This window comes from Temnothorax americanus, unplaced genomic scaffold (genome assembly GCF_048541705.1).
Source record: "Temnothorax americanus isolate GAGA-0224 unplaced genomic scaffold, ASM4854170v1 Scaffold28, whole genome shotgun sequence".
Taxonomy (NCBI): Eukaryota; Metazoa; Arthropoda; class Insecta; order Hymenoptera; family Formicidae; genus Temnothorax; species Temnothorax americanus.
This window is the reverse complement of record NW_027509421.1, coordinates 1,085,936-1,098,734: the sequence shown is the minus strand read 5'-3', so window position 1 is coordinate 1,098,734 and position 12,799 is coordinate 1,085,936. Positions and strand designations below refer to the sequence as shown.

Genomic DNA, 12,799 nt, shown 5'->3' with positions numbered 1-12,799 from the left:
TGCTCCAATTTCCCTCCCAAGTCGCCAGTGTCACTCTATCTGCCTTATCACACTATTCGCACGTGGCACTGTATTGCCAGGACTTACATGTTACGTCGCACAATTGTTCCATATGACTCTTTTATTGTTATTACTGCGCATGGGGGGGAGTAATTTTACGAAATACATTTGATAATTTTAATATCTGATATAGTTAACGAATAAAGATTCCGAAGTGTAATATGCAATATCGCTAGCTTAAAAATTAAAAAAACCTTGTTATTCAATATCAAGACATTCACACACTATTAAATTACGACAAGATTGATTTCTGTAAATATCTCGCGATTGGATCTTTAATCCAATCAACTGATTTAGAGAAATAGATAAAGGATCGAGGAATGCGTCCCTTGAGGGCTAAATAATTGTGCTGAATTCCTCGACGCGTATTATCCCCCGCGTTGGACGTTCTCGCTGAATTTCGAAAGGCCTCTTGTTCCGCGTGATCGATCGACGTGATCGAATCTGATAGACGTAAATGGACTGTTGATGCTGGAGACAGCTACGTTAAACATGTCCACACTTTCTTCGTGCGTTTAGCTTTTCTTGTTGGCGCGAGCTTCATCCATTGTGTCACGTCCTGCACTCCTTAAATATAACGCATTACGCTGTATATATTTCTTTGTGTACTTTACCTTGTTAAAATTTTCTCAAGCCGTTTCAAAAAATTCTTTTAGCTGTTTTGCCTAAATTTTTAGTATAAATACCTATTGTTAATACGAATATATATAATAATTAATATTATATAGGTAGCAAGGTGATATACTTGTGCAAAATATAGATTTTAATAGATAAATTTTTACTACGAATGAGAGGGAGGTAAAATGAAAATGATCTTCGCTTTAAGATTAGTAAAAGAAATTAATACAAATTAACAAGCGGTCAACTTCAATTTAACGGTCGCTAAACATCCGGTGCTCGTGAAATCTCTTTTACGTTGGCGATTTGCGACGATGATAAAAATCGCAAGGGATAGCATAATGAGGATAACGAGGTAGCGACGCGCGGTTGGGCGAAACGACCGGGCTGACATACTCTTTCTTTTTTTTCACTTTCACGAATCACGGCCGATCGCGACCTGCGTGGGATGACTTTCGGATTATCGGATTAATGCCCGGCCGTTTTCGCCGATGCCAAACGACGTCGACGAGAGGCCAGGTGGATCCGATTAACTTTAATAATCGCGGGATGTAAACAGAAAGGATGAAAGTCAAAATGCTGCTATTACGGGGCTTTGTTGTAATAGCCCCCTCCCCCCCGTTGCTTCATTGTAGGAGCGACAGCTCAATTATCCGGACGACACATATTAGACGCTACTGAAAGACGACGAAGATTTATGAAATCCTTACCGTCGACTTAAGACTTCGTTTCTTTCAATTGAATCTTCTTCGGCGATTATTTAGCCACACATTAGCGCCGATTCGTCACAAAAGGCAAGTCCGTCCTTTTATTGCCGTATTATTGCCGCTAATGTAATTACTGTCGTTAGTGAATTTGCATAATCCGTTCCGTCTTCATCCGTTCTACTTTGTTCATCCCACGTTGTTTATAGCCCGCCGACAGATTACAGATTACCGCGAGGCGGCTATTACCGCGAATATTTCCACGAGGGGGGTCCGCGCGTGCTCTCATTATGAGTTCGTTCCGCCACCGATTTCTCAATGATATAATCGGGTTAATGCGGCGAGGGAGTCCGGCTACGATAGGAGCCCGGCGAGCGCGGCGTTTCAAGCGCGTCCGGCGCGCGAAGAAAAGAAAAAGAAGAAAAAGAAAAATGTAAATTAATATGCACGCGCCAGTCGCTTGCGTGCGGCTTGCATGACTCGATCCGCGCGGTGTAGGCGTAATGACGTAATAAAAGAACTTGTGGGGCGAGAGGCCGCGGCGACGGCAACCCTTTCGCCGGAATCGCGAACCACGGTTCGGTCGAAGGGCGTTTACGTTCTGCGGGACGCGAAGGTCGCTCGTCACCGTCTTTATCCGTTTGAAATTCTGCAGAAATTGTGAGACCGAAATAGCGGTCGCGTGGCGGCCTGAACTTATGTCACTCGAGGCAGAGATATTTAATCGAAGCATAATTCTAAAGAATAAGAAATCTTTAAATAATAATTTTTGATATTGCATTGACACGGATCATTTACTCTTTTATCACAAAAATTGTTGAAAATATTACGGTGGACCACGATAACCACTGCCACTTGATTTGGCGGCGCAGTAGGGCAGATATCCCTCCTTCTCTTTTGCGGTTTTAGAAGCCGAGACAGACAGACAGAGAGACGTGTATTTCATATCGAAACTGACCTTCCGCGCTGACTAGCCGCAGAATGAGATTGCTGACATTCCTGGTTTCAAGTAGCGGTGTGAATTACGATACCGTCCACAGATATCAATGCGAAGTAGATTTCTCATTGTTAGTATATGTATATGTTTGCGCCTGATGTCCTGATTTGACACAGCATTTCTTTCCTTCCTTTCTTCGAAATAATTTTATTTTGCAAAATGCAATTTACGTATCAAAATAAACGCAATCACGTTAAAATTTTTTTGATTAATTGTTTTTTTTGTACCACATGAATGGGACGAATAAATCCCAGGTAAAAAAATATTGAGGCAAGCCAACGAGATTACACAGCTTTACGAGATCGTTGTACATTTTAATCGGCTGTCACCTTGTCAATTAAAGGCCCATTACACGCGACCTTTCGACATTTTCTGCGGCTTGTTCATGAGTGTGCGGTCTCGGAACGATTGAGACGTCTTTCGCAATCGGCCGGTCCCGAGGCTATCGCGCCTCGAGATGTATTAAGATGCGTTTCGCACCACCGCCGGCGGGGGCGAGGGATGTCACGCTGTTTACCGCCGCATTGTGCCGCGTAAAGATCCTTTTGCCACAAAAGCCGCGCGGGAACGTTTCAACATGAGCGATTCATTCAGCGGGCGATTGACGCGGCTCGTTACGGCCGCGCAAAACCCGCAAAAAGAGCAAAATACAATCGGTTAAGCGGACGGTGAACGTTTAGAGAGAATGTCCGCTGCCCGGACTTACGTGTAATGTAACGCGCGCCGCGGTATATCGCTGCACGTCGATACATTGACCTGGTGTTCCACTGCGGCATAGCGCCCGGAGAACCGAACCGATCCGATCCGATTCGCGGCCAATCGTGAAATGCGAACGATTCTTCGCGTGGCGCCACGATACTTGAAGTTTTCTCCGCGAGATTGTCACGCTGAGGAGGTTCGCGCGATAACGAGGAAACTAAATCGTCATTTTAAGTTAAAAGATAATCGTGACACAAAATTTAAATCTTAAAATTGTACAGATTGTTCTGTCATCACTGTAAAATATCACAAGAAATGTTGAGGAAGGTCATCATTTTGTGCGAATCATTCGCTTCTCTTTTTAACGTTATCTATTTTCCTATATAGCAAAGCAGGAAATTCAAATCCTGTGAAAATAAAGATTTAAAATTAATTAAGGAACACAATGACTACGTTTACACAGCGGCTTATAATCTGGTTTAATAATTACCGTATACTACCCGATTCAAAATTTTTCTGCTTTTGATTATAATGATCATTTAAATATGAATGTTTTGATACTCTAACCATTTTAATCAATCTCTTTCGGATATATGTACTAGAAATTGGAGTTTAAGTATCAGAAGAGGCTCATATTTAAATAAACATTATAATATCAAAAGAAAAACAATTCTGGATCGGATAGTACACGGTAGTCATTAAACTGGATTATAAATTGCTGCGAACGTAGTCGGTAATTTTGTTATCCATTTGCATCTCTAATACAAAGACCACTAATTACTTCCTGATTCAAAAACTATTAATAAATATTTTCGTAGAAAAATGTATGAAGATAATAAAGTCAACAATCCTCGCGAGTGAACGTATTTCTCGCGAGTAGCGCGAATTAAGAACGGTGATTGAGTCTTCGGCGATTTCCACAGATACATCCGTCCGCAATCTCGTTCGCGAGCCAAGATTGATTTATGGATCTACGGGCAGATCACGAGCCTCGCGTGCGGGAGTCTTGGGTTGCGTCGCGTCGGCACGGTTGCGTACCTACCCCGTTAAACGTCGGTCGTTGACACATCAAAGCACCGGGCGGGTATTCGCGAAAAAGCAGGAAGTCGCGGTTTTCGCCGAAGTCGAAAATATTATACTCCCGTTTCGTCGTGTATCGATCTTACCGCGTTTTTTTTCGCCGCACGTGATTTATCGATAATCGCACGGTCTACACAACGCGCCGCCGCTCATTTATTCCGCACCACACTGACGAGCTGATCGTCCGGATAATTGGGTCTTTACGTAAGGAGATCGGTAGGAAAGTTCTCTGTATTAATGCGCGGAGACGGAAGACGCGCGTGGCGAGTACTCCGTCGACGATGTACATACCACAGTTTCGGCGATCGGTTGTGTTCACATAATTACCACAACAGTTGAATTAACGTGGGAATAAACAATGAATTAATCCCGAAATAAATGAGCGAAGGGGAATGTATGTACGTAGTGCATTTTTTAATAATGGAAAAAATTTGATCGAATTATTATTTTAATGAGTCCAGTTAAGTGCTCCATAACACGTAACTTAACAATTTAGACGTCAACGCGCAATTAATTTATATCTATATCGTTCGGTTTTAAGTATCTTACATATTCTGCAGCGCAAAATGTAAAAATACGAAAACCTGTTCAAGCTGAATGCCGATACTTCGTATCGGAGAGAATTGCTTTTAAACATTGTTCGCACACAGTTTCTTAAAGAAATCAGATAGATCTTTGGATCTCAATTACCTCGTAGGATATTCGTAACTTCCTGCTGTTGCAGAAAAGGGGTGAACCAGAGATCCAGATCGTCGGCACCGGACGATCTGGTACACGCGAACCGATCAATTTCCGGTCTATCTGAAACGCGGAAACTGAAACGTAATTGGAGATCGATCCCACGTAACGTCGAGATGCGTAATCGCCCGAGCGAACCGCGCCAGAAGACAATGTAATCATTTTCATCGGAGCGTCGTGTTTATTGATCTAAACACATTTGAATTAACGCGTTAATTCAAATGTGTTTAGATCAATAAATTCCTATTTTATCAAAATATATAGTCGATTACGAGCCCGGTAGATTAAAACACTGGAGATTAAAATATTTGACGAAAATCTAATCACGAAAATATTTTTGTGTATTTTACAGCGCACTGCTTTTACGAATCTCTGACGTTCGATTACGCTTTGATTATGTATAGATTCTTCATTCTGATGTAAAAGTCCGAATATCTACAGATCTTCCGGTTTTTTAATTCTTTTTTAAATCTTCGAAAAAAATCTTTAAAATTTCTTAATAAATCTTTCTTAGATTCTTTCTCGATTCTTCCGTGCCATTGCACACAGATCTTTACTCCTATAAATTCGAGCCTCTGCGTCGACCTGATTCCGAAAGTTCGCGTTTACGGTGCGACTTGAGACGTTTTCCGCATTTTCTCGCCGAAGAATCGACGTCGCACGAGTTATTTCGATACGTGGGACTTCGCGAGAGGAAAGAAACGCGGCAGCTCGTGACTCGCCATGAAAGGGAATAAAGCCGCACGATCGGATCGCCGCGCCGGGGATTCGCCGCGCGGATCGGTTTAGAAAGTTCAGGATGCGCTCACGAGGCATCCATCCTCTCTGCTCGCTCTCCCATTCGGCTCGCGCGCACGAACGCGCCGCGCCGTCCAGCTCCGTCTTAATTCCGAGCTGTCACGGCCAGAATAAATTCTACGGTGCAGGAATCGCGAAAGAGAGTATGGACATTGTTTCGCGGCGCTGCGTTTATGTAATCCCAGAATTATCGTCATTATCGTTCGAGTTTCGATCTTCGTTGGCGAGATATTGTTCGGGCAACTCGCGCGCCGACTTTGCAATCGAAGCTGGATAATGAGGATGCTCCAAGCCCTATCGTAACGTAATAATGGAGATGACGCGTGATGGAAGGATCCATCGATTTACGACAATCGCGTCGTCGATTAAGGACGTCAATTAACATACGAATTCTTTATAGAAGAAATTTACGAAGCGTATCGCGTATTTCACACTTCTAGATACGTAGAACCATTATAACAATTTTCCGATATTTATAAGACATTTAAAGACCTATAATATTATTTTCGCCTTATTAGGGATTAAATGATAAAATTGTATATATAATTGTATTAACATCATGTATTTGAATTTACAATTTTATGTTTAATTAAGTCTGTTTAAATTTTCTAACAGGATGTTTTCAACTCTTGCGTTTTAGTTACTTCCTTAGTTTATCTCGATAGAAACGACTAATAAACGACTTCTCTTGTAGATATTAAACCTACACTATATTCGAAATGATAGTTAATACGATAGTGATCAATAATCGCGATCATCAATTATTGATAATCTTATGGCGATTAACATATCGTTAGAGATTAGAGAGTGCCATTACATTTTTATAACACATATATACTCAAATTATTAGAACGTGCAAAACGAGAAAGATAAATCCACGGTGCAAAAATTCGCTCGTCATAAATATATATAGATAACGTATCGGTGAAATCAATATCTCTCTCAGCCTAGAAAGTTTGCCAGATTCGACTCTAAAGAAGCGACGCGTATGTTTACTATGTGCTATCTAGTAATTAGAGATTAAAAAGAAAGTATCGCTTGAATGACTCCACACACGTACACAGGCGTATCGTCAGAGCTCGATATTACTACGAGCGCCTCGCCACGCCGAGAAATCGGTGAGATATAATTTATTCCGATCCTGTGGCATCCGAGCGGTTTCGTTTTTCAATATCCGGACAGGCGGATCGTGCGGGAACGTAAAATATCTCGGAGATAACGGTGCATGAATGAACGAGAGAGTGTACGACTAACGCGAATCAATCATATATTATACAAATGCCACGAGGGATAATTGCATTATTGTATATATACATAAATTATCACTGTTTTCCGCGATTTCTCCTCGCGCGCATTCGTTTCCTCCTATAAGACGTTTCCATGATTTTTGTCAGAAATTAAAAAATTGATTTTATTTCACGGTGAGAATTGGTTTAGCGCTCAAACGTACGACCTTGAATTTCCTATATACTTTCGGAAAGAAAGGTGGAATCCGCGACGTTAATGTATGCGGAACGCGACGTCGCCGTCGCGTCTCCGAACGATTTCGAATTCGCTTTCCTCCGCGTAAAATTAGAGCCGACGGGTCGAGAACTATTAATTAGAAACGAGAAAACAGCCGGCTTCCTGGTTTCTCGGCATTCAACTAACACCGAAGTCGCTTGCCTTCAGAGCAGTGAAACTATTTCACCTATCATCAGTGATGCTACTTCACCTAACTGGTGATCTCAAAATCTTAAGATACACATGATAGAGTATATATACGTATAGTGACGTCTGGAAAAATTGCAATGACCGCTGTTATCATGATAAAGTACGAAGAAATGAAATAAATGGCTGCTAAATAACAGTGAGAAGGTTAAAAGCAGGAACGCTATTTTATTCTATTTCATATGCATTTTGACAATCGCGATCTTTAAACGTTCAGACGCCACCATGTATACTTCTTCAAGTATCAAAATCAATTTAACAATATTTAACGACCCTACAATTATCTTTCTTTGCGAGCAATGCGAAAATGGAAATCGATCGGTCGTGAATCGGCCGCGAAATCCGGCACGCCCGAGGGTGCGGCCGCTCTGCGTCTTCGATAAAACGCATCGTGCGTGTACGAGACCGAAGGGGGGAAAGTCGTTCACCGTGGAAACGAGCCACGGTCGGGCCGATGTGCCGGTTTTACGTAAGGTGAAAATCGTCTTTCAGGAGCGTCGTCCACAAGAGACGCGAGGAAAGTGCGCCGAAACGGGCGGAGACGTCTTGCGAATCGCGCGCACACGTAAACAGCACGCATGTCGAAAAGAAACATACATATCCCGCGAAAATAAAAAATACCATTTACGAGCAATACGTTTATACACATGAATGTCGCTGTGATTTCCGTTATTGGAAATAATACGAGATGACGAAGGAGGAACGCGCTTGTACCGCGCGCGTTTTTCAGACGCGCGATAAAGGCGAAGATGCGATTAACTGCATACCGCTCTAAATTTAGGCGTAATAAAAGGGTTGTTATTCACGCCGGCAGGAAAACTATAAATATCTTCGAAAATCGTCAATCGGCGAACGTTTAACAATAAACCTCCCCCCCCGGCGATCGTTTTACATTGATTTACAATACCTACATCCCAGTGACGCGGTCGCAACCGCCGCACCGTGCATCGGGCCGGGTTAAGAGCCGTCGATATATCGCCTCGCGTGATTTTTCTCGGCTTAACGATCGTACGTACGTGGCGGAGATATCCATCTTGCCTTTTTTACCCGGCGGAATGACTATCTCGAGCTTGGCCGATGGGACTGACAAACCGCGCGCGATGTTATGCATATACGCCCCCGCGCGTTGGAAAGCAGGCTCTCGGGAGAATGATTGAATCGCTCTGATCATTCATAACTGCCACATAAACGTACCGAAGAAACGCGCCCGATCGCGGGACCGCGCGTGTTATCGGCGTCATTTATCCGTACGACCGCCGAGCCACGATTCGTTATGATAAATCGAGATCCGATAAACGTCGCGCCGCTTTTACATCGCAATAAAGCGCGCGCAAGCCGCCGCAGCTGTGCACTTGTGCAACTTGCGAGTCTTGCGACCTTGATGCTATTCGAGTTGTATGTATACGGGATTGCCAAATATCGCGCGCTCGTTTTGCAAATGACCAATTTCCTATCCAGACAGTTCCCCGGCTGTTTCAGCTTCTCATATTCTCGGACGCGTAACGTGATAATTTTTACGCCCTTTGATCAGGGTTGATTTCGCACAAAAAAAGAAGATAATTACAGAATCGAAAAATATTGCATGTTGGTTGGAAATTAATTCCGACGTCGCGCACTATGGTTTCAAATCCAATAGATGTTATTTTACCCTATTCGCTATCCTCCAACCATGCCTTTCGTGTCCCACGAATTTCTAATAGTCGTTTGTTCCGGAAAACAAATGATCGTGGGAGAATCCCTTCCACGCTGGAAAAAAGTTATTGTGGCAGGGAACCTCAGGTAAAAATTTCAAAGTCCTAGCTCATTTACTCTCGAAACGGCGAACAATCAAAATCTCGGTGGGTCACGAAAGTGCATGGTTGGAGGATTGCGTCAGTGTTGTGTGAAAGGTAAATGAGCATTTTTTTTTTATAAAAATGTATTTTTGTGTATAATTTAAGCGTATTTAAAATATTTTTGTCGGTAAAAAAAAATTTAACATTCCACAGAGGTCTATTATGGCTCAGAGGCAGGTGGAAGAGGTGGGGAGGAGCTACGATTATAAAAAAAAATTAATTCTTTTACATAAAAAATATCTGTTACTTCAAATTCGCCTTTTCTTATTCAGAAATTCTTTTTCTAGCATTCTTTAAGTTCTTAAAGTCCTTCTGTACCATTTAAAAATTACCAAATTTGCGGCGACGAAAAATTAAGTATTCCTATTTAATTAATAATTATCTCATATTTTTTTTCTTATTTGCACTACTTTTAGCTTTAACTTGCGTTTTGGTTCATTAAGCTTCGTCAATTTGTTCGTGAGTTATGATTTTTTAAGTAAAACGAGTCGTAACGTGTGTTTGTCAACATATAATTGTTGTAAAAAAATATTTAAATAAATGATTTCCAAATTTTCTTTACATTGATTTTTAGTCGAAGGTACAAAGATATTATAATAATTTTTGGAGAATTTTTCAAAGCTATTAACATTTTGAAAAACACGTGGGACTCGAAAGTGCATGGTTGGAGGAATGAAAGGGCGAAAAAAACGTTGGAGTGAATAGGGTTTATTTTCTATTTTATTTTTTCCGTATGTTGTTTTTATATAAAAAGAGAAAATAACAATTATGATGGAAATAGTAAAAAATATGAAATATGAAGTTAAATAAATATTCTTCTCGGCCGTTATGATATAATAAATCATATTTGAAAGATCGCGATAATTAACATTGCTACTGAGTCAACGTGTCAAAGTCTAACAATCTCGATGAAAGTGACTTTTGCCAATAGCTCAGAAGTAAAGAATCGCGAGAAAAACAAAGAGAAAGTTACATTGCACAATAAAAACAAGTGTAATCGCTCTTAAGAATTTCGGAATACCGAGGATCGAAAATACTCAGGAGAATTATTGAACAAAATCTTCTCCGTTCGCCAAAGCGAGATTTACATTAATTTCCTTTCATTTTCTCAGACACGACACATTTTCCTGACCGTGCAATTATCGCGTTCAGTAATAATACGGGCCGTGAAACCCATCGGCCGTTTCCTCGTCGACAGACACGCCGTTATAACGTTAACTTGCGCGACCTGAATCATTTTCGTTTGCAACGCGGCCCGGTCATTGTTCCCGATGGACTTTCGAACATCCCTCCCCCCCTTTCTCTGCCCATGTATGCACATGCGATCTTGTTTATCATTTTTCACATGTACGAAATCGGTACATGCGGCGCCGCAGCCATGTAGGTTTGATAATGACATCAGAACAAAATAAATAAGAATGCACACAAATGCACGGTTTCTGACGAAGTTACCTTAAATATTTTAAACAATTATTATGTTTTTCTTATTTTCAAGTATTAAATAACGAAAAACTAACAATAAAAATTAAACACACACAGGAGGAATCTATTAAAAATCCACTCGATGCATGTGTGAAAAATTGAAATGTCATGCGATACATGTATTATAACAATTTTCTTCTCAACATTAATAATGAATCATTAATTGAAGTTTGCAGAAAAATAAACGTCCGTGAAGTATCGTAAAACGAAAAAAAAGAAAGAGTGGTAAAGCGTGACAAGAAATTCTTGTCTGAGCGCGATGAGAGATTATGAAGTCGCGGAACGCTGGTAGAACGTGGCAGAATCGCTCTTTAAATTGCGTTCTTGACTGTTCCACCAAGAACTTTCGCTCGAGGAGTTGCCTAAGTTACGCTTAATTAGTAGACGGGCAATTAGCTAGCTGCTAGCTGCTCGAGTGGCGCCCGATAGATCGACATGGCGCTGAACGCGGCACCCGCGGTATTAGACGGGCGTTTGTTCCTCTTCTCCGCGCGCCGAGGCTTCCAGACAAATATTGACACTGACGATAGAGATGTCACACGTCCTTTGAAGCTACTGACCGTCCGCAAGAGCGCACAAAAGCCCAGCGGACCGCGGCGGGACGAGTTTATTTGCAATGCCTCGGTTAATTTCTTTACGCCTCCGGGCGATTTAGTAGCAATTAGCGCGGCTAGTTATTACGTTATTATCCTCCAAGAGCAAATTGTTAGAATAACATTAGCGTTTTGACGTTGACGTCGTGTTTCCGACGTTGTACTCGATATACGTAACGCTTTCTCCATTTGTGAGACAATTTTATTACCTGTTACGCGGGACTATTAAAGATATATGCAGCGATTTCCGCAGAATTTAATGCTTACGTTTAAATAAATTTGATGAAAATTTATGTACAACATAATTATAATGACCTAGTAATGTATTACGAAATTGAATATTTATTTTATTTCGTAACCGTTGTCTGACGATAGCAATGTATTTTTTTTTTTCAGGCTGAAGAAATCAATCATATTGTAGCCATGAACCTCGCGTTGCATGGATTTTTGCTGCAGGGTAAGTTTCGCGATGTTTCGATCATTTTGGTAGTGACAGGCAAAGTATAATTGACGACATATGTGCAAATTGTAAAGAGCGTCCTCAATTTAAAAATAGAAAAATATAAGTATATGTCGAGGTATATGTATAGAGCACAAACCTCATTTAATTTATATATATGAATGTACATTATATATTATTTAAATATAAATATAAATAATATATACATATGTAAATTAAATTATAATCTATACATATACGTATACTTTAATCTACGAGTGAAGGAAAAGAAGATGAATGGGATTCGAAGACCCCATAAAATTGTTCTCCAAATCTTATGGAATATGAGAAGTAATCGTACGACGAGATATAATAATTCCGTTTAGGAAAGGAAATTAAATCAAATCATCTCTCATTAATTCTTTAATTCGCGGTCGCGGGATGAGACGCGGCTCTCCCCAGTTCCGTGACTCACACCCCGTGTGTTCGTATGCAGACGACACTTTTTCCCCGGTCATCCTCCGCGGCAGGATGCATAAAACTCGACGTTCCACGATAACGATCAATTCCCCCTCGAGCGTTTCCGAGGATTAAGCGCGGGTTGACTCGCGTGCGCGCGAGGCGATCTCGAGGATGTCCTCGAGAGACGCCCGGCTCGGCTCGGCTCGGCTCGTCCGCTAACTAGGTTTTCGTGCCGAGACCAAGGTGTTTCCTGCGTGGATGTAAACACGCGCGTGGCGATCGGGTACGATTCAAGAATCGCAAATGAATCGCGCGAGCGAGCGAGCAGCCACGACACGTCGCGAGAATTGCGAATGAATCGTCTCGCGAAATCAGCGTTAGGGATTGACATCGGGAAAAGGACACGGATATAAAAATCCTAATAAATAATGACCGATATATGTATGTAACATAGAATAAATAAATTGTTCAAAAACAGAATGTATAAAATTCACAAAAATTGTTAATAAGCGTAAGATCCCCCGCCGCGATGATTGAAAATGTCAATTTATTTATTCTACGACACAAATTTAAAATATTATAAG

General features: G+C 41.3%; 1 protein-coding gene across 3 annotated transcripts in view; it reads left to right on the top strand.

The window, feature by feature from the left end:
- The window catches only part of LOC143899588 (uncharacterized), a 57,926-nt gene that overhangs the window by 12,993 nt on the left and 32,134 nt on the right, over positions 1-12,799 (top strand). For all 3 annotated transcript variants that reach the window (XM_077409957.1, XM_077409959.1, XM_077409958.1), the window contains one exon: positions 11,711-11,771. In XM_077409957.1, coding sequence (XP_077266083.1) covers positions 11,738-11,771 — 34 coding nt within the window. In that variant the 5' untranslated portion in view covers positions 11,711-11,737. The remainder of the gene's footprint in view (positions 1-11,710; positions 11,772-12,799) is intronic.